Genomic DNA, 22,801 nt, shown 5'->3' with positions numbered 1-22,801 from the left:
CTCTCTATTCTCCCCCCTAATTCTTCTTCGTTCTTCTTCTTTCTTCTAATTTCCTCTTTCCAGCCTACATCAATTTGGTATCAGAGCCAAGATCCAAGTCAGCCGCGAAAATCAAGCCCGGAATTTCTCCTTTTTGTTTACCAGCCAGCCCCCAAAATCTGTTTTCCGAACCCTTAAAACCTTCACCCCAAAATCTGCAAATACAACCCAGAAATCTGTAAATACAACCCAGATTTCTGGGTTGCTGCTATCCCAAATCAGCCACGCGGACCCATCCTCTAGCCGTACAACCCTTGCCACTTTTGCATCCCCATCTTCCAAACCGAGGACCCTTCTTTACACAGACAAACCCATATTCTCCCTTTCCTTCTCAGCCCACCCAATCTTCCCTAAAAAAAATTAGGTTGCAAAAAAAAAAAAAATTGTTCTCAGCCCCCCCCCCCCCCCCCCCACTCTTCGCCGGAGCTTCCCGCCGGAGTGCTGTGCCTCGCCGTGCCGTGCTCAACCTCCCTTGCCGTTCCGTGCACACCACTGCTTCAAAGAAGAAAACCCACTTGGTTTCTTCGTGCAGAATAAACTCAAGTAGTCGAGGCTCACAAACCAAAAAAAAAGAAAAAAAAAGGAAAGTAATCCCCCCCCCCTTATTTACGTAGAACACCCCATAGTTATATTAATTACCTAATCATCTTTTAAGGTGAAAGCCCCCCTATTTTCCCAAGGCACCCCCTCTTCTTTTCTTAAGTGGTTCACGTCGTCACGCGAGTTGAGGCTGAAGAAAAAAAGAAAAGAAAAGACTTTTATCACACCCCCCTCCAATTATTGCTGACCAATTTAACCCCCCTCGTTTTACCCTAAGCACCCCCCCTCGAAAAAAAAAAAAAAACAGAAAAAGAGTTTTTCTTTTTTTCTCCGCCACTTTCTCTCTCTTGTTTTCAGGCTTCTTCTGCTCGAAATTGGCCCGCGACTTCAACACAAAAGTTGAAGTACTTGATTAGTAGAGCACACTCGGAGCAGTTTCAGCAACAATCAGTGACTTTCAGCACAGTTTCAGGAGCAATCTCAGCCGTCGATCACGTTCTACGGTCCGATCAACATCTTTCCGTCATCCGATCGACGATCCGCGACAGAGCAGTTGTCAGGAAGACCACCAGGACTTCTTAGGCAAGTAGTAGGCTACCAAGGTACGTATCTTCCTTATTGAAATCGTGATTCAATATTTATATTGGTAGTTACACTGCTAAATTTGCACTTAGGGCCCATATTCACCTTGTTTTCATCAAACCCTTATTTCCTCCACATTAAAACCCCTTTTACCGTGATTTTTCGAACCCTATTTTTACACCAACCTTAAGTAGTTTCCTTTATTAAGTACTTGTTTCCTTGCATTACATTAGCATAGTTTAGTTGCATTACTTTTAGTTATTTGCGTCGTATATCAGCCAAAACCTCATTCTTTCCTTACCCGTAGTTCATGAGCATACAAACACATTCACAAACCAAAATGGAAGAAAGAGTCACCGCCTTGGAAAATGTCGTGAACACTCTTCGGGGAACAGTACAACAAATGGCAGGACACATAGAGCAACTAGAAGAGCGCCTTACGCAGTTGGGTGACAAGTCTACCACTCACGTGGATGGGCCTGGGCTCCAGGCAGGCCACTTCGGCAATGCTCTTGGACATCCTGACGGTCCAGGAGGTCTTCTCCCCACCCCTGTGAGACTTCGTCCCATTGCTAGAGAAAACCCTGCTAGGGAAAGTCATATGCAGGGCAATTATAGGAGAAATCACCATGTTGGCCATCCCTTACCAAGAGGGATTTGTTAACGAGGGACAATTTCAGGAAGACGACCCAGAGAATTATGTCAAGTCACCTACCCAGGCTAGGTATCCAGATAGGCGTTTTGCTACTCGACCTCTGAGACAGAGTCCAGATCGTCACCATACTGGTCATATGGATATAACTAAAAAGGTCAAACTTGAGGTTCCTAGTTTTGATGGAAAGTTGGATTCCAATGCTTTCCTTGATTGGTTAGCAAACTTGGAGGCCTACTTTGTGTGGTATAAAATGGATGATTTTCATCGTGTGCAGTTTTGTCAGGTTAAGTTAGTGGGATCTGCCAAACGGCATTGGCAAGCTGTTCAGAAAAACTTAGTGCGTTTCGTACAGCCATACGAATTTACCTGGGATGAGATGAAGACCAAGCTAACAGATAAGTAAGTGGCCCCCTTCTATAAACATCAACTGCTGGACGAATTGCTAAATTTGAGGCAATCGAACTTTACAGTCACTCAATACTTGTCTAAGTTTGAAGAGCTTTCGCTGAGATGTGATGTAACTAACAAGCTTTCCATGACTATCCAGAAGTTCATAAATGGGTTGCGACCTGAGATTAAGCGAGAAGTCGAACTCCATTCTCCTGAGCCCATGGAGGAAGCCTATCAAAAGGCTCTTGCATTTGAAAAATATCTTAAGTACCCCAACCCTAGAGGTGGAACGTCCCAAATGAGAGAGGCCCAAACGACTAGATCGTGGTCATCACAGCAGACTGGTCGAGTTTTCCAGTCAGGTCCAGCTGCTTCAAGAAACACCACCAATGTTTCTAGAGGACGCAACAACTTTGGTCCAACAGTTAGCACTAATCGGAAGAAAGGACCGGTAAATTCTACTTCTCGTCAAGGTCATGTCACTTCAAATTCCCGACAAGTTTCCCAAGGTCCTGAGTGTTTTAACTATCACCAGAAAGGTCACATTGCCTCCCGTTGTCCACATCGCACCCTTACTATAGAGGAGGAGCATGGTGATCCCTTCGAGGACCAAGACGATGAGCAAGAAGTAGAGCCTCTTGATCCTATCGACTCGGCAGATGAAGATGACTTCGATGGCACACGTGTTGGTGTAGTGCGTTGTATTATATCTATGCCTACAACAAAAGATGATTGTCAGCGCACTAATATTTTTCACACTTATCTTGACTGCGGAGGCACTGTGTGTAAAATCGTCATCGACGGAGGTAGTTCTATGAATGTTGTCTCCCAAGCGGGTGTTTCTAAAATGAAACTCAAACCTGAACCACACCCACAACCGTACAAAGTCGCTTGGGTTGATAAGACATCCTTACCCATTTCACAGAGGTGTCTTGTCCCCATCAGAATGGGGGATTATTCAGATAAGATATGGTGTGATGTCCTCCCCATGGATGTTGCCCACGTCCTCCTTGGCCGCCCTTGGATTTATGAAATGGACGTAGTTCATTATGGGGCGAGAAAATACCTATGTGTTTAAACATCGTGGTAAGACAATTAAGTTGAAGCCCGCACAACCTACGGATAAAGTTAAGGATTCCAAGCTTAATTCATCTTCAAAGCCAACAAAACCAAAGGGTCTCATTCTCCTAAATCGTAAAGAATTTGAAGGCGCCAGTCATGAGACAGGACATATGTTGGCATTAGTTGATGAAGGAGCTCTTCAGCTCTCATCAGAACAGCCAGTTGATCTACCACCTGAGGTCAACCACTTATTACAGGAATTTAACGATGTGATTCCTGATGAGCTTCCTGCAGAATTACCACCCATGAGAGATGTCCAGCATGCGATTGACCTGATTCCAGGTTCTCAATTGCCCAACCTTCCACACTATCGCATGAATCCTCTTGAGCGAGCAGAGTTACATCGACAAGTAGAGGAGTTGTTAGAGCGTGGTGTAATCCGAGACAGCCTTAGTCCCTGTGTTGTACCCGCATTACTTACACCCAAGAAAGACGGATCATGGAGAATGTGCGTTGATAGTCACGCTATAAATAAGATCACAATTAAGAACAGATTTCCCATTCCCCGTCTTGAGGATATGTTAGATCTATTAGCTGGATTGTGTTGGTACAGTAACATCGACTTACCTAGTGGTTACCATCAAATTCAAATTCGTCCAGGAGACGAATGGAAAACCGCCTTTAAGACGCCAGACGGATTATTCGAATAGTTAGTCATGCCCTTTGGATTATCTAATGCTCCGAGCACATTTATGAGGGTAATGACACAGATATTACGTCCGTTCTTAGGCAAATTCGTGGTGGTATATTTTGACGATATTTTAATCTTTAGTCGATCAAAAGAATTACATCTGGATCACCTTAGGAAAGTTCTTGAGATTCTTCGAGAAGCTAAATTTTATGCAAATCTCAAGAAGTGCTCATTTGTGCAAACTCAGGTGATATTTCTAGGCTTTATCGTCTCGGACAAGGGTGTATCTACAGACCCTGAAAAAGTGCGAGCAATTAATGATTGGAAAGTTCCTACTACACTTTCTGAGGTTCGAAGTTTTCATGGATTGGTCACCTTTTATCGCAGATTTGTTAAGGGATTTAGTACCCTTATGGCGCCAATAACGGACTGCATGAAGAGAGGCGAGTTCCGTTGGACCCCTTCTGTTACGCGAGCTTTTCAAAATATCAAGCAGAAGATGATGGAAACTCCTGTCCTAGTTCATGTCTTTGAGGTATCATGTGATGCGTCAGGAGTAGGGATAGGAGGTGTTTTAAGTCAAGAAAGACACCCCGTAGCCTATTTTAGCGAGAAACTTAATGAGGCTAAACAACGTTATTACATATATGATAAAGAGTTATACGATGTTATACGGGCATTATTCTATTGGAGGTATTATCTTTTGCCTCAGGACTTTGTCTTATATTCTGACCACAAAGCATTGAAATACCTTCATTCACAGAAGAAATTAAGTCAACGTCATGCTAAGTGGATAGAATTTCTTCAAGAGTATACTTTTGTACTCAATCATCGGGCAGGAATTGAGAATAAAGTAGCCGATGCCTTAAGTCGTAAGGTTATGGTCTTACAGTTCATGAGTGTTAAAGTCATAGGTTTTGATAGGCTGAAGGATGAATATCCTACGTGTCCTGATTTTGGCATCATCTTTCGAGATGTCCATGATGGTAACCGTCGAGAACATGTTGATTTCTTGATAAACAATGGTTATCTCTTTCGAGGTTCTAGGCTATGAATTCCCTGCACATCCCTTCGTGATTTCTTAGTTTGGGAAATGCATGCTGGAGGCCTAGCAAGACACTTTGGCCGTGATAAGACGATCGCGTTAGTCGAGGATAGATTTTATTGGCCATCTTTAAAGAAAGACGTAGCGCGAATTGTGTCACAGTGTCGTACATGTCAATTAGGAAAGGCTAAGGAACAAAATACTGGATTATATACGCCTTTGCCTATTCCACACTCTCCATGGCAAGATATCAGCATGGGCTTTGTCCTTAGCCTGCCTCGGACAGCTCGAGGACATGATTCTATCATGGTTGTGGTGGATCATTTCTCACGGATGGCCCACTTCATTCCGTGTAGCAAAACAGCTGATGCCGTGCAAGTAGCTAAGCTGTTCTTTAAGGAAGTTATCAAACTTCATGGGCTCCCTATTTCCATTGTGTCAGATCGAGATGTCAAGTTTGTTAGTTATTTTTGGCGGACACTTTGGAAACTTTTTGGCACCCGATTGAAATTTTCATTAGCATTTCACCCACAAACTGATGGTCAAACAGAAGTAGTCAAGCGTAGTTTAGGTGATTTGTTGCGATGTTTAGTTGGAGATCGTCCTGGTACATGGGATTTGTTGTTACCCAGTGCTGAGTTTGCATACAATAGTTCCATCAATAGGACTACTAGAAAGAGCCCATTTGAGAGTGTTCATGGCGTCAACCCTCGTCAACCTGTTGATCTTATACCTTTACCACTGATGCTCGTCCCTCTCAGTCAACCGATTCTTTTGCCCAGCACATCCATAACCTACATGCTGATATACGTCGTAGGATTGCTACTGGTAATGTTGACTATAAGCTAGCAGCTGATGTACATCGTAGGACACTTGAATTTAATGAAGGCGACTATGTAATGGTTCGTGTTCGTCCTGAGCGATACCCTCGCCATTCTTTCAAAAAGTTGAATGCTCGAGCCATTGGACATTTTCGTATCCTTCGTAAGTATGGCCCTAATGCATATTTAATAAACTTACCTGCTGATATGAATATTAGTCTTGTATTCAATATTGAAGATCTTATCACTTATCGAGGTACCTTCGAGCCTCCTACTATGCCGACAGATGCTTCTACAGGTCAGACTGCCAGCTCCTCTGTTCCAGCACCAGTGTCAGTGGTTCCACCAGTGCCACCACTTCTTTCAAACCAGATCGAGGCTATACTTGATGACCAGATCGTTTCCTCCCGCCATGGTGGTTTTCAGCGTTACCTTGTTCAGTGGCGTGATCGTCCTTCTTCTGACGCTACTTGGATTACAGAGGACGAGCTTCGCCATTTGGACCCCGGCATTTTGGAGCAGTACTCTCCGGAGGAGAGTTCTTTTCAGCAGGGGGGAAATGACGGAGATCAACGCTCATTGCGCGTTTATTCTAGACGGGGTCGCACTCGTGGGCCCACATAGGGATCTTTTATTTATGTTATTGTTATTTTATTGTTCTTAGGGGTATTTTTGGGATTACTTGATGTTATTAGGGATGTTTTAGTCTTTGTTACTTTTAGGGTAGTTTAGTCTTTAAGGAATTCTCAATTTAGTAGTTTCTTTATTTTTAGGGCTCATAATTGCCTATTTATAGGCTAGGCCACAGCTTATTTCTTACCTTTGAATGAATATTGATTGATATTGAGAACTCTTCCTCCCCTCTTGTGTTCGTCCCTTTCTCTTCTCTCTATTCTCCCCCTAATTCTTCTTCTTTCTTCTTCTTCTTCTAATTTCCTCTTTCCAGCCTACATCACTTCATCTTTATCATCCTTCTCCTGGAAGAAAATAGTCTTCTCCCTTTAGAGAGTCTCTGGGAAGAGATCCTAAAGGGACCTTTAAGAGAGAGATTCTCTAAAGGGATTTTCCTCCGTATTTCTTTTTGGGAGCCTTTATCTTTATCAACCTTCTCCTGGAGGAGAAGGGTCTTCTCCCTTTAGGAAGTCTCTGGGAAAAGATCCTAAAGGGACCTTTAGAGAGAGATTCTCTAAAGGAATTTTCCTCCATCTTTCTTTTTGGAAGCCTTCATCTTTATCATCTTTCTCCTGGAGGAGAAAGGTCTTCTCCCTTTAGGGAGTCTCTGGAAAGAGATCCTAAATGGACCTTTAAAGAGAGATTCTCTAAAGGGATGTTCCTCTTGAGAAAGGTCTTGTCTTCTTCTTATCTTTTTTCTGGAACCTTTTGGGAAAAGTCTGCAAAGAAAAAAAAAGAAAAAGAAAAGCACTGTTAGCCACTAATCTCTTCTCACCTTTCTTTCTCTTCCTTATCTTCACGTAGCTTTTTTTTCGCAAAGATCTGATCCCTTTTCTAAAGGATTTTGAGTCTATTTATAAAACTCTATTGAAGTGGTTAGCAACCGTCACCTCACCCCCTTTTTTCTCAACTTCACGATCCCCACTTCATTTTTGTGGGGAGTTACGTAACTCCTTTTTTGAAAAGTGGATGACTCACTTCTTCTTTTGGAGTCATTTTTGTTTCCTAAAATTTAGGAATTTAACTTTTTATATTTATCCTTTTTTACTTTAGGGAGAAGGTGATGCATAACCACCCTTTTTCTTTCTCTTCTCATTTTAATAAGGGATTTTACTATTTTGCCCTTGTTGTAAAATTTTGAGTCCAACATGCACCTATTGATTTAGTTTTTTATTTTATTTCCTCCAACTTCCCTATTTTAATTGGGACATTTCTTGTCTCATAATATTATTAGTTCCAAAATTTCGCATTTTTATTGATGCATCTATGTAATTTTTCTTGAAATAACTGTCTATCTTTCAAATACTTAGAACTTTCCCTTCAAATAATCGTAGACACTTCGACATAGAGCCAACATGTAACAGCTTGCATGCTAAGGCAGTAGACTTCCAGAAGTACCAAGTGTTGCCAGAACCTGCATTATCCATCCATCCCAGTAAATACAGAGATCTGATATTCTGGAGAAGGAAGAACCCCAGGCTGCATATTATATCAAACGAAACCTTTAGACTGTAAAGGAGTTATTTTCACATGTCAAATGCAAAGCTGCTCATAAGATTCAACATTTTCCAGTTTTGATTTCCGACTTCTACTATTAAATTTTAGTACTTAAAAACTAGGGAATTGCTAGCATCCATCGCAAAAGGCATTTCGCGGCTGGTCTGTCGCATATCAGACCACCCACCTCGTGAATGGAGACAAAAGTTGTTGTCTCCATTCACGACGTGGCTGGTCTGACATGCGACAGACCAGCTGCGAAGCCTTTTGTGATGGACCCTAGCAAATCCCAAAAAACTATCTATAATAACTGTTTCAGTGTAGTTATAAAAATTTCTAAATTGTACTAATCCGTATGCCAACTGAATCCAACTACCGCAGGACTCACAGTTGGAAAAATTACCCATCATGGACTATAAATTTCTATAGAATCCAAAATTTCACAACTTACCTATAAAAGGGGCACATCTGGGAATAACTACATGCTGCAGTGCCAGTACTGGGGTTGTCTGGGGGACCAATAAAGCAACATCGAACCTGTATGAAAAATTTGTCACTAGGGGATGAGAAAAGATGTCAATCATTATCAATGGAATATGTGGCTGACATCAAATAGAATATCAGAGTGGTGAGCCCCCACAAAGATGATCTTTAAAGAATTCTCAGTAAAGAGGCACACAAATTGCATATTGAGTGCATATTTACGTACCAGAGTCGACAAGGCAAAAGAAGAGCACGCAAGGTAAGTGTGGCATCTGAACAAGCAACGACAACAAAACAGACCGTTAACCTGATGCAAGAAGGACAAAAGACAAGTTGATTAGATCTGTAGAGGATATGTATGCATTTTCTATGAAATTCAATGAGACAGTGAGGGGGGGGGGGGGGGGGGGGTTGAATGATAATGAGACAATGAGGTTGAAAAGTTGATATTGGTATAACAAGCAGAAACAATAGTATCGCAATCTCACCTGCAATCAGCACCTTTTACAAGAAAGGCAGTAACAGCCAGGTATCTCCAGTCATTTTCATTTTTTTCCCCAGGAGTATATTTGGACATTGTCTCCTTGTTTTCCATGAAGTTTGATCTGGATGTTGGAGAAGTTCTTACAACAGAAACATTTCCCTCTTGTCCAATAGTTTTCTCTGTAGTCTCTATGCTTTTGCGAGTACTGACAAACTTTGGTGGCATATGAGTGGAGAGCCACTGGAAGGACACTGACGAGTTCTCTTTCGATGAATGATTCAACCCATTCTCAGCGTTATGCACCCCTTCACCAAGTGCTGCTTCCTTATATTTTCTGTTTCGAATAAGCCAAGAAGTTAAAACCTGCTTTGCCCCAACAGAAATAAGTAGGAGGTGGTTGTCTCTGCTATCTGAGGTTGTGTTGTATCTATTTCCGTCATCAGGCGTGCACGTCTGGCCCACGGAGGATGTGTATATCATTGATACAAAGCATATTGACCTCACCGCAGATCCTCCAACATGCTCCCCAAGCAACTTCGACGCAGACCAACTTTCGGTTTCAGGAGTGTACCTGCATAATGCATCTTGTGGTTTCAGCTGACCACCTTCAACAATCACTATATTCATGTCTGTATCTAATGCCGCACAGTTGTCAATTATGCTCCAATGGGTAGCCCCCATTTTTGCACATCCCCATTTTTCCTTTGGAATGGAACATTTTGGGCTTCTGCTCATTTTGGTGTTCCATTTTGAAAAGGATGCGACAAATTTTGAAATTATAACCAAAAAAATAATGAAAAGAACTATGAAGAGAAAAAAGTAAAGCAAAGCATACCTATATATTTTTGGACATAACATTTATTAATCTCATGTTAAATCTACCTAAAATCAACATAATATAAATACCATCTTTATAATACATGTAAAGCCTTAAATCAACATAATATAAATACCATCTTTATAATACATGTAAAGAGAGGGTTTTGTTGTGTTAAACACACCCACCAAGCTACTAGACGATGGGTAAATAAGAACGAGCGCATCATCTTTTATTTCACCGGCTTTTATGGTAAGAAAGCTTACTCACCAAAAAAAAAAAAACATAGTAAACAAAAAAAAGAGGGACAGCCAGATTAGCAATCCAATTACAAAGCCCTGAATGCTAAACAGTATTCGACGGAGACACCTAATGCCGCACAGTTGTCAATTATGTTCCAATGTGCAATCCATTTTTCTTCCGGAATGGAACGTTTTGGCATTCCACGTATTTCAGTGTTCCATTTTGAAAAGGAAGGGACAAATTTCTAAATTAGAACAAAATATAAAAGGATAAAATGAACAATAGATAAAAACTAAAGCAGAGCATAACTATATATTTTATTAGACATCATTTATTAATCTCATGTCAGAATCTAACTAAAATCAACATAATATAAATACCGTATAATAAACGTAAAGAGAGGGGTTTGTTATGTTAACCCCCCCCCCCCCCCCCCCCCCCCCCACACACACACACACACACACAAAACACCGACACACCCCCAAAAAAACCCCACAGCTGGTTTTTTAACTGAACAAGCCCTGAAAGACATTTATTTTTTGAGGAAAATTGGCAAAATATATAAAACTAAATAAACAATAAATCTGACCGGATAATTGGCAAAATATATAATAAATAAACAACAAATCTGACCAGAACAATCCAGAAATGACTTGAACACGGCCGATATGTTCTGATACAATTTCTGTTCCTGTTTTCTTTACCAGAATGGGACATTATGGAAATTGTCAGGAATGGAACGAAATTGGCAACAATGCCTCATGCTCTAATATAAATCTCTACGTAGCATGCTCTAATATAAATCTCTACGTGACAGTGAAATATGATCATACCGTGTCAATCGCACGCTTCCATCTTCACAACCTGTTGCAATCCAGCTTAATCCAAGAAAGGGATCGCTACTTTTGTATGGATTTAACTGCAACCCAGAAGATACAAAACACAAGGAGTGTATCTCTCTCCCATGATATTGCGTGTGCAAAACTTGAGGAAATATCCTCCTCTCACTGGCAGCTGGCACCCACAGTCTATGAATATGAATTGTGTGATCCTGTACAAGTATCAAGGTAGAGAAATAAGGTAACATGAAGTTTTGAATTAAAAAAATAAACAAGTGATTAGTTTAATGATGGACAGTTTAATGGCTAGGGAGAAAGATACTCCCTAGCCATTGATCTTTGTATTATTAAGTTTTTCTGATTCAGATCGCTTCTGTTCTGGTGTATCTTTGGGACTTTCTCGGTCTCTTTTTCATTAATGAAATCTTTCACCATTCAAAAAAAAATGGTGGACAGTCTTGTAGGTGACACAGGCATATGGCTCAAAACCAACACAAGCTTGCTAATCTAAAATTCTTCTTCTTTCGCCTTTCACAAGCATTTAGCTTATCCACCGCTCCATCCAACAAAATGCTTCTACCCTCGAAGATAACACGCTCCAAATATAAGCTAGAGGGAAGCAAGGGTCTCCAAACATAACAAGAGAAGAAGGGATTTTACCAAAATATCAACCTTGTGGATCAGGTGTTCAAATCCTTTTATCAGTCTTACCAGATGAAATGTGGACACTTTCACTAGACGCACCACGGTTTAAAATTTCCAGGAATAAATTTTCCCGTGAATACTTACAACCACCTATGGTACTTTCCTTTTTAATTTTTTCTTATGTTTCATGTTTTCAAGTGAAGAAGAGAGGTGTGTTGTCACCCTAAACCAATTTTGGGCATAGAGCACTCCAGATGGAAGCAAACACTTTTGGGTATTCTACGAAAGCATCTTACTATCATTCCCTTCTTAATCTCTGATTCATTGGGTTGTCATGGAAGCCAAAAAAGATTTATTTGGAATCCACCGCAAAGGGTTTTGTGAACCTCTCCAGTGGTTCTGAGCTTCCAGGAAGGAAAAGAAACCCAGTAGATTATTTCCACTAGCGAAAAAGAATTCTCAGATAGTATAGCTCGCGTGGGAAACCCTGATTACTATGTGAATTCTTGCTAGATTTTCTTTCTAAAACACTTTCTTTATATTTTCTAAAACATAGTTCTTTATGCTTTTTTCCAGAAAACACCAAGCACCAAGAAAAGGCTTTGCCGAACCCTATGATTTGATTTTATATTGTGCATGACCAGATACCTTGGTTCACTCGAGTCCAGAAGAAAGCTTCAGTTTGGAATACATAACAATAGGTTTTGGAGTTCATTGGATATTGTCAGAATTTTCAGTTAATATAAATTATTATTTTTTGGTGCATGTTCTTAGGATCATACTGACACAAGTGAGAACAGTTTCAGATAATAACCTTCAAATATGCAAAGCAGCTCTGAATTTCCGGTACATTGCCAAGAAAATATGAATGAGGACGCCGCCATCCACCACATGGAACTAGTAAGATCTGCCACAATATACTCTTTTGAATTAATGTATCATAAGCATGGAATGATATTTATTCTAAATCCTAATGAAAAGTGTGAATAAATGAATGCCCATAAAAGTACCTTTGTGTCATTGATCAAGTTCCATATGATAAAATCAGTTGATGCAAAACCTATTGCATAATTACCCTGTTCCAAGTCTTCCACAAAGTTCGCATTGGCAAAGACAGATTGAATTAAACTTAGTTCTTTCACTTGCTTCATTCCCGTAAATTCCAAAGATTGCCAATCTCTGTCGTATTTAAAGTAGCATATGCATCCATCTCCTCCAGTCTGGATAAAAAATTCGACAGTAAAACTAACAGATAAGTCCACGCTTTCATTAATTTAGGTTGAGGACTTGCTTAGCATGTTTCAACTTGCCCAAAAAATTCTTCCAGTAGTTTAGACTGAGGACTTACTGAGCGTATTTCAACTTGGTTGAAATTTGATGTAGTAATAAAAATGCTGCCTACATTTGATATTCCATGGGCTCCTTTAAAATAGGTTAGTGCAGGGATCTTTGCTTCTGACTCAATGCAATGAGCAAGTAACAGGCTCTTTGAGAAGGTGAACACAATAAGATTACCGCGCTGATCACCACATACCAGAACCTACAAGAAATTGGTTAGATGGCCATTGAAAATAGTAAATGACATCTACAGGAAGATATTTTTAACTCAATTACAGCTCTTCTGCCAAAGTTTGAAACTTGAAAAGATCTCCAGGCATATCAAATGAGCTCAAAGATTTTAGCTGATCATCGTGAGATAAATTGCAGCAAGCATGCTTAGCAAGAAAACTGACCCCAAAAAACATTTTAATTTTTGAGACCATGAACTCGGAGGATGCTTGCAGGTTATATAATCGGTTGGAAATTTTGGCGTGACTGGCTATGTTACCAGGATCTTCATGGGCACGACATTACTCTCACAAAGGGATTGCTCCTATCAAAGAGATAATCAAAATGGGTATTCAACAAGGACATTGACTTGCCATGATTGCCTAGGAGAAATCCTATTGGATGAAAGAACTAAGAGCTCTGGTGTGAGCATTAGGGAGTAAGAACATGGCTTCCTAATTCACCTCTTTAACATTCGAAATCCTGAATTTTTGAAGATATTACAAAGAAAGATACTTCTATAAATAAGAAATAAGAAAATACAAAAACGTAAAATAAAAGAAATATCAGAGAATGTATCATAGATAAAATTGACCAATTTGTAAAGCCAAGCTAAATAGGGCCGGGTCAGCCTTAAATTAGGAAACTCTCATGTACTGCTGCTTGGGACCGATTTAGTCAAACTAGTTGTCAGCCAGCTGTGACGCATAACCAATCAATATCATATATGTGGAAAAGGTTCTATTAACTCAACCCACTTAGCTTGAACAAAATGGTTAATGGAAAATGAACAAAATAGTTACCTCTTCTTCAAACAATGCATCTAGACACATTATTCGTGTTCCAAAACATGATGTGAACTCTCCAATTAAGGATGGCTCATGATTCACAATAACTTCATCAGAAACAGATCCTGAGGCATAACCTAATCGCCATAGTTTTAATCTCCCTCTAGGGTCAGCAGTGAAAAGGTGACTGCAAGACAGAAACACAAGAGAATTGATCAGGAACTTCAAACTATGTCAACATTACTGAACCATAAAAGGGTACAAAAATGCTCACTACCTACATCCCAATGACTTGCACCAATAAATTCCTAAAAGTTGTCTCTCTTTCTCCGCTGACCAGCAAAAGGAGAGGGCCACTTTAGCAGAAGAAGGAATGATTCTCACAACCATTGCATTTCCGTTACCATCTCCGATGGCAATCCAGTCTTCCACATCCGCAGAGGCACCATAATACTTTGTTGACAGGAAATCCATACAAATAATGGGCACTTCTCCACTGACTTGGACAAGTTCAGTCCATTTTACATTCCCTGGTTCAGACAGTTTAACATGATGTACATAGCCATGGTTTGTGGCAACATAAAGGATGTCTTCCCGTGCAAAATGTAAGCATCGTACATATTCGCTTTTGCTGCCACAAATAAGAACCTCCAATCAGTAAAGTAAAATACATCTAGCAAATCCAGTTACACAACACATATTCAGAAAATAAATAATGCAGGCAAAAAGATGTGATTATGCTTAATTATCATTGAATTCTAATTGTACTTTGGTAAGTAATTGAAAACGAAATCTTGAAGGGTTTGCATCAATATCAAATTCCAAGATCCAGAACTTGGAGAGCGATAAAAGCATCATCATATCTGTGCATCGGATGAGGGTTGATTCATGAGTGTTGCAGAATAGAACTCCATAGTCCATGAGTAAATACACATAAAATGCAAAAGCACAAAATTTTTGACCTAATCTAAGAAAACGATGATAACAATTACAAGCGAAAAACTGCCTACACTCGCAGCGTGATATTTGTTTCATGTAACCATGCCGATAAATTCCAAAGAAGTTCAGCTTAGTTTTTCACAAATGATGTTTAACAGAAAACCTCATTAGAAAGCCTGACACAGTTTAAATGCACCCTGGAAAATTTACAGGACAGATACGTCAATCAAAGGTAGGAACGGAAAAAATTAATTTAGTGTCCATTGGAAGAACTAGCTCATTGGAGTTCTCATGACTGATTTCAAGTTCCGAGCAAATAATACTGAGATCCAAGCACAGTGTGCATGTCATCATCTGGAATGAATTCATATCATCTTTTGCCTGAATACATTGTTCAGGTTTAACTGTTTAAGAAAATAAATATTCGTTAAGTGTTCATCTGAAAAACTACTAAATAGTGATGCTAAAAAACTTGTTAGCTGTTGATAAAGAACTTCTTCACTGACCGATGCCCATCTTCATGGAGACAAATAATGTGATCCCTTGCCTCTGCTGGCAGGATGGCGGAAATTAAAGAGTTCAAAAGCAAATGCAGAACGTTTCAAGCTAATGGATAGGATGCAGAACATAATTAAATAGGGGCACTTGAGGTCAACATAAATAGGACAAAGGGGGTCTGGGAATTGTATATACTATAATTATCCTGATATTATCACTTATGCAGTTGATAAGCATTTTCTCCTTTCAGAATCAGTTGCCCAAAAGACTGAAGGCTCCAAACTATAAAAATGAGAGAATTTACATTCACTTCAGAAGTGGCATTTTTTCTCTGCACCCCTAAAATCAGCAGGCTGGCCAAAACGAGGGAAAAAAAAAGGAAATTTAGCTAATTCCTACCTGTCCATGAGGCCAAGGTGTTGGGGTAAACTCGGGGTACAAATTGTGAAAATCTCTGTCCTCTCTTTAAACTCTTTCACTACCCCATTCTGCTCTGGTGTGTCCTTCAATGTAGAAGCATTCAGTGGATGTACTTTGATTGCAGAGTCAAACCCAGCAGTGACAAGAAGAGCAGTGCTTGGATCATATAGGCATCGCCAGATGCCTCTACCACTGTACAAATACAAATGAGTGAAGTCAGCTCAAACAAGCATTGCTGAACACTATAATAAACAACGTTTGAAATTTCGGTTCCGGTCTCAGCCAAAATTTAAAACCATGATAATAAATGCATAAACCACTTCAAACATTTAGACTGCATCCGCAAAGTACGCATTCCTCATATCTCCCAATACTTTAGAATGCACATTTACATCTTACGTATGTTCCTTTATCATCATAAGCTGGTCCCCATCCATATGCCACACACGACAGGTACAATCCTCGCCAGCAGTAATAATTATCTAAATAAATCCACAGAGGATAAAAGTGGTCTCAGTTCTATGAATCAAATAGAGTCCATCCATACTAGCTAAACAAGGGAAGCATGAAATGGCACTAACAGTAGTCCTCTTTGAATTTAGAAATAATTCGGGAGTAATAGTGGCATAATGATATTTCTATGTGAAAAATAAGGATTACGACACAAATGAACTAACATATTTGTCCAAGAAAAGCTTTAGTGCCCGAAAATTGAATGATTCTACTGGTCTATAAGAAATACAAAGAAGGCATCAACACAGAATCTCAAACAGTAATGAGAAGTTTTAGGTATAATTGAAGTATTGCAAGAGAGACTCGGTTTTCAAAAAAAAAAAACGTTTAAATAAAATAAGTATGATTTATGAATAACGCATGCTCTAAAGCAGTTACATAAGATGGTCATTGTGGAGGATGCAACAATTTTAGAGCAACCATGCCCCTTATTTTAATCTAGAATTCAAGGGAGTGTGATTATATGTTCCCAAGTGTCGGGGCCATTATTCTTCTGAGAACCATCTCTGATCACAAATCCCTTCTTTCCACAAAAGAGTGCAATCATAACCATCAGCCTCTCGGATTCAATAATGCTTGGCTAGAAGTTCCAGAATTGAAGGAAGAAGTTGGTAAATGGTGGCAATAATTTGCCATAGATGGGTGGAAAAGCTTTCAGTTCTGTTTCAAATTGACAATATTGAAAGATACGATAAAAAATTTGAAACAACGACAGATTCAAATGAGAAAGACGATCTCATCTAGATGAACGAAAATGGCAATGACCATATGGTCATTGATTGAGATTATTGATTGAATGGGCTATCATAGGGCGACCCAGTAGGTCCAGGTCCAAAACCGAATAGATATCTCATCCACAAGTTTAAGGCAGGCAAAATCAATGGCCGAAAGGCATGTTAAAAGACAACTTTTCAGTATGCTTGATCAAAGGTCTAAAATCATCCGCATTTCCAAACAAAAAAAAACGATTGAAATCCATTTTAAACAGTAAATTAAATTTATTGAAATCTATTGAGGATCTAGTTAAGGTTAGCAAAGAAAGATCACTCTCTAGAGCTAAACTGGCAGAAAAGGCAGAGGCTAAAAATAGGTCAAAAGAAATTTTAAGATGGGAGGATATAGGATAAAGGCAAAACATCTAGAGCCACTTGGCATAAAGGTGGACAAAATATGGCCTTCTTCCACAAATTTGTGAATGCACTGAAATTAATCAACAAGATTCAATGCCAGTCTGAATCATGATTTTAAATTTCCACCAAAACCAACAAGAAATGACCGAGACATTTTGTTTCCATCCCCAACAAAATGCATACTGAAATCAAAATGCATAGCGAAACCAAAACAATGGTATATTAGTGGTATACTGTATTCGTATTTGCTACATAAATATATCTATATGAATTGCATGTGAAATGAGGTGCACGCATCATGTATAAATATTTATGTGAAGTACATATAAAATATGATATATATTGAATTAGGTGTTCAATGTTGTTAAACCATTATGGATGGTTGTCTTGCTTATGTGATGGTTTCAAGTATGTATTTGTGCTTATTCTAGCATTTTCTAAAGTTTCATCCTAAAACTCTATCACTTGCATATGTTTTCATATGTTTTCGTGATCTTATATGATTTCCAATGAAATCTCCATCCGAAATCAAAATGTTTCTGTGGATACCGAAACCAAAACTGAAACCTAAATTCAAAACCTTTGGTTGAATTGAGTAGAAAATTTGGACATTCAAAGATTTCGTATCTCCTACCTCTCTTCTTTGTGAAGTAGTGAGGACATTTAAAGACCCGAATTGGACTAATTGCAGTCGAGTTCCTTATCGATTGAAGTCGTGTTCCTTATCGATTGAAGTTGCTGGAAATCTGGAAAGAAGTAATGAGATGGAAGAAGAGGTGATTTTCAAGATGGAGAAGGGCAAGGCTCCGGGTCCGGACGGATTCCCATTGGCCTTCTATCCATTGTTTTGAAAACCTCACGATTTACGATACAAATCAAATCTTATGGATTTTGATTAGAATATCATGATTGAATCTTCATTTGTATGAATCTTGCGATTTTTTATTGGATCTTACGATTCGATCGTAAATCGTGATATGTCAATACCGCATGTAGTTACGAGGTATTATTTGCCCCATGCTGATCTGACATCCCATGCATAAGATACGGTTACGTTGTTGTGCAGTTCAACGGTGTTGCCTACCAAATATCATTCTCTGCATTAATGAAATGGAATGCAAATAATGATATCTTTCCTCTTTTTTTGTCGTTCCAACCATTTTGGTCGAAATTTTGAGGAATTTTTGTCAAAATTTCAGTGAAATAATGACGTAAAAGGAAATCATGTAGATTTCATTTCAGTGCGGATGGATATAGAAACATTTCAGTCATTTCGGGGAAATTTCGGGGAAATTTAAAACCATGGACTCAAGGCTTATGTGTTTCCTCAAGTAGGCCCTCTGCCATGACTCCACCTTTTGCCTCTAAGCGTTGGCTTAATAATGGATACCATTTTATATTGAATTAAGCAAGAACAAACAAATTTGGGAATCTAATGATATTACATGGTGACATTTTGGAAATCTTCAACGTTATTACAATAGTTTCCATGAATATATTACTAATAACATAATGAAATAGAGAAATGACAGACCGATGCAAATTTAGATCAATATAAACCTTACAGAATCAGAGATATAGCAGTCCCAAATTCTTGCATTGTGACCAAACAATACGGGGCCAACCGAAATATCAATGCTAAAGACCTCCTTCAGATCATCAGAATCGTTGTTTTGGGCACTAATTATCCATATACGAGCACTGCTCTAACAATGAAACAGAAAACATTATCAAAATTATGGTAAAAGATGCAAGAATGATTTGTGCTGTTCTGTATTTGCAGAAAGGAAAGAATCAGAGATGCAAAATTGAATTTACGCTTTTCTGTATTTGCAGAAAGGAATAAACTGTGAAATATAGATTATCAGATTACCCACCTACGATCATCAGAGACAGACATCAGTTTCGACCCATCAGTGGACCATGCTATGCGGAAGATTGAACCTTCATGTCCAATGAGTCTACTCAAATGCATAGCCCTATACTGTTGACCAAGGAACTGGCCACTTTTGCGGCAAGAAGAGTCAGGACGATTTGATTCCTTCACTGAAGTTGCAGAAGATGAAGTGTGCCTCTGAGAAACCAATTTCCAAACAATAATCTGCCAAAAAATAATTCAATTGAAGAAATCATGAGGTTCTCAATACAATCGATGAGCCATATTTCCCGTTAGATGATAAATGTTAATAGCCACTCTAAAAGCCAATCTTGAAGAACAAAAAAAGTTTGTGGCATGGATTTAGTATATAATGTAAAAAGTATAAATACACAGCTTAAATTCGTACCAATTTCATGATGAAGATCCATGTAGTGTATGAATTTGAAGGAATTGAGATGGATTAGCATGTAATTTAAAATTCACAAATAGGAGGAAATGGCTCACCTGATTATAGATAGTACCAGATGCCACACGGAGAGCATTTATGTTGTCACCCCATAATCGCATAGAATACAGAAGGCACCTTTCTGCAGACAATAAAGTAAGAAAGTTCAAGAAGAAGCAAATTATAAGCAAATCAAATATATTAGTGTTTCAAAACTCGAACTTGGACAAGAACTTGGTAAAAGGGAGTCGAGTCAAGCAAGTCAACGATTGACACAGTCAATTTTTCATTAACACGGGCAAAACAAAGGAGTTCAAATTGATTTGGTAGGAAAAAACTCGAACTCGGACAAAAACTTGACCCAGGTAAAAGGTAGTCTGGAGGAGATTGTAAACAATAAGAAGTATTTCTCGAGCTATTTCCACTTCTCACTCTCAGATGACTATTTAGTCCAAAAATTGCAATTAATTTTTTAAAGATTAGATGCTTCATAAAATAGTATCAACCAAGGTTTTAAATTTCGACCGAAATCTGAAATTTTGGACCGAAATTTCGGGTTTCGGTGGAGAACGAAACTGAAATTGGGTAAAGTCGAAACATTACAAAATTTTGATCGAATTTCGTTTCCCCTGAAATTTCAGGCCGAAATTTCAGGAATATCTCCAAAAAATCAGTTTTTTTTATTTATTATTTAATATTATCTCGAAATTTCAGGGATTTCGTCGAAATTTGATAACAACTAAAATATTGCCTTATTTAGTTTCAATCAATTTCGCCGAAATTTCTGTGAGGACCGAAACGAATTCCGAAACCGAAATTTAAAACCTTGGTATCAACTTTTCATGTTTATGCTTCTTAGGTGAAGCATCCAAATTTTGAAGATAATGGAAGGTCCAGTATTTAATTATGGTTCCTGCACCGGACAAGATAAATAGTCAAAAGAATCAGATCAGATCATGAAGAAAATTTTCAGAAGTGGACATGATATTGCAATAGCCAGTCCAGATCGTAAGCTTGTTAGCTTATAGATGGAATCCACAATACAAACTAAAAAATGCAGTAGCATCCTTTTTTCTATGCACTGAATGGCAGTGACCCCAAAAATCCTAAGAGTGGGCTGACTTCCTAATTTTGCTTCATTAGAAATGTTAAAATTTAATAGGCTTCCTTTATTAAATTCACTAGCAAAAACTAATCCAATACCCAATGAATAAGAACAGAAATCATCCCTGAAGTTTTAGCTTCTGAGAAAACTAACCTGGACATTTTACTTCGAGAACCAGATTGTATCCAGAAATATCCCAGAGACAGACTGAGTTGTCACTAAGTCCTATAGCAAGATGACCATGACCATCGAGCTCAGAACGCATATCGTCCTCCTACTAACCACCCACCCACCAGATAAAAAACATACAAAGGAGTTAAAGAGGGACTAGTCACACTAATCAATGATAAAATGACCCAAAAGCTTATATTTGAGTAAAATAAGTAAACTTGGTATACCTTCACAAAGCAAACATCCATAACCCAGTGATTAAATTTGGGTAATGCATGGAATTGCATCAATTTGACACATGAATTCACCGAGCTCTGATCGTCCGGTGTCATGTCAAAATGTAAGGTAAATAGCTTAACTCTCTTTTCTCCAAACACAGCAATCATAAAAGGTAATTTTGCAGATGAGCTGCAATTTGTGAAATCCAGAAAGCTACAAGATATTCCATGCACACGTATGCCTTCGAATACATGAAATGAATTTAAAAGTTTTCCAGATTCAATGTCATATAGCAAAATTTGTGACCCAGTCCCTGTATACAATACAAAGAACCTCCATGAGAAATTGTAAATATATGATCATATAACATAATTAAAAAAGAAAAAAAAAAGAAAAAAACTTGTAACCTAGAGGCCCTGTTTGGATTGCAAGAATCTTTTTTGGAAAAGTTTGGAAAGGAAAAAATATTTATAAAATTTCTCAAGTCCATGTTTGGATGTCAGGAATTTTACGGAAAAGTTTGGAAAGAAAAATATTTCTAAAATTTCCAACTTTTTTAACACATGAAAAGAGATACCTTGAACCAGTCCTATTCAATTTTGACTTGGAGAGACCTTCAATTTATGATAATATTCCTCCAAATTAACCATAGTCATATAATTTCCATCTAAATTTCTCAGGAAAAAATTTCCATCTAAATTTCTTAGGAAAAAATTTCCATCAGAGAGGGGTTTTTTTTAAAATTGTAATCCAAACAAGGCCTAAATTTTTTACACCAGAAAATAGATAACTAGACCCAACCCTATTCAACTTTTATTTAGAGGGAACTTTAATCATAATGTTTATGAAGCCAGGTTCTGTTCTAATGTTTCCCTCTAAATTGTGAAAAGATTTCTGTTAGAGATATTTTTCTTGCAATCAAAACAAGGGCTGAAGGAAGAAAATTCAGAGAACAGGGAAGAAAAAAGAGTTTCCAAGAGAAAATAGTTTGAAAGGTCGTGAAATAATCAAAAGAAAATGGACAGAGGTAGAGAGGATTTGTTACCAGCAAGGAGAAATGGAGAGGAAGAGAGGTGAGGAATAGAGAGGAAGGAAAGAGCCGAGATTTCCCCTAGGTACTGACCGCTCTGTAAACGCCATGGCCTCTGCACAGTGGCCATGGCTGATCCCTCTCTCCTTTGAAAATTGAAACCTAGGGTTTGGAACTTGGCAGGGTTTTATTAGGGGTTTTAAAGAAAGAAGAAAAGGCATTTGAGAGATGTCATATCCAGTCCAGTATATTTCAACAAGTCCAGTGAGGAGTAAGGACTGCACACGGTTTAGGGAGGTTCGGGTTACGGAGGTTTTTTGAGACGAACCGATCCCATTGGTTTGTAGAAAATCCAAACGGTAATCGAACCGATGGGGTATAACCGAACCGAACCGATTTTGACATGTTCGGTTCATGGTTTATCCGATTTTTGGTTTAGCTTTATTACATATCCAAATCAAGTAGTTAAATAAGTTTATATCTACTTATCTAGGATTATGGGGTTGATACCATTAGGCGACTGTAATGACAAAGTCACTGCTAGACTACCCAAAATGGCAAAAATGCCCTCTATTAAGAAGACAAAAGAAAGGAGGTGCAATTTTTAGTTA

At 38.6% G+C, this 22,801-nt stretch overlaps 1 protein-coding gene across 3 annotated transcripts in view; it reads right to left on the bottom strand.

The window, feature by feature from the left end:
* The window catches only part of LOC143881351 (Transducin family protein / WD-40 repeat family protein), a 32,565-nt gene extending 10,065 nt beyond the window's left edge, over positions 1-22,500 (bottom strand). For 2 of the 3 annotated variants that reach the window (XM_077384369.1, XM_077384370.1), the window contains exons 1-17: positions 22,206-22,500; positions 21,169-21,473; positions 20,924-21,044; positions 19,725-19,807; positions 19,219-19,442; positions 18,907-19,042; positions 16,098-16,180; positions 15,678-15,890; positions 14,119-14,472; positions 13,857-14,028; positions 12,854-13,045; positions 12,516-12,725; positions 12,320-12,412; positions 10,855-11,072; positions 8,966-9,532; positions 8,704-8,784; positions 8,446-8,531 (exon numbers count right to left, since the gene is read on the bottom strand). In XM_077384369.1, coding sequence (XP_077240484.1) covers positions 8,446-8,531; positions 8,704-8,784; positions 8,966-9,532; positions 10,855-11,072; positions 12,320-12,412; positions 12,516-12,725; positions 12,854-13,045; positions 13,857-14,028; positions 14,119-14,472; positions 15,678-15,890; positions 16,098-16,180; positions 18,907-19,042; positions 19,219-19,442; positions 19,725-19,807; positions 20,924-21,044; positions 21,169-21,473; positions 22,206-22,320 — 3,253 coding nt within the window. In that variant the 5' untranslated portion in view covers positions 22,321-22,500. Of the gene's footprint in view, positions 1-8,445; positions 8,532-8,703; positions 8,785-8,965; positions 9,533-10,854; positions 11,073-12,319; positions 12,413-12,515; positions 12,726-12,853; positions 13,046-13,856; positions 14,029-14,118; positions 14,473-15,677; positions 15,891-16,097; positions 16,181-18,906; positions 19,043-19,218; positions 19,443-19,724; positions 19,808-20,923; positions 21,048-21,168; positions 21,474-22,205 lie in introns of those variants that run through there. The other variant, XM_077384371.1, reaches the window with a different exon arrangement.
* Between the last annotated feature and the right edge of the window lie 301 nt (positions 22,501-22,801).

This window comes from Tasmannia lanceolata, unplaced genomic scaffold (genome assembly GCF_043159265.1).
Source record: "Tasmannia lanceolata isolate RefF3 unplaced genomic scaffold, GAP_Taslan_0.1 ptg000007l, whole genome shotgun sequence".
Lineage (NCBI taxonomy): Eukaryota > Viridiplantae > Streptophyta > Magnoliopsida > Canellales > Winteraceae > Tasmannia > Tasmannia lanceolata.
The sequence above is the reverse complement of the archived record's forward strand: the minus strand, read 5'-3'. Positions and strand labels throughout refer to the sequence as shown.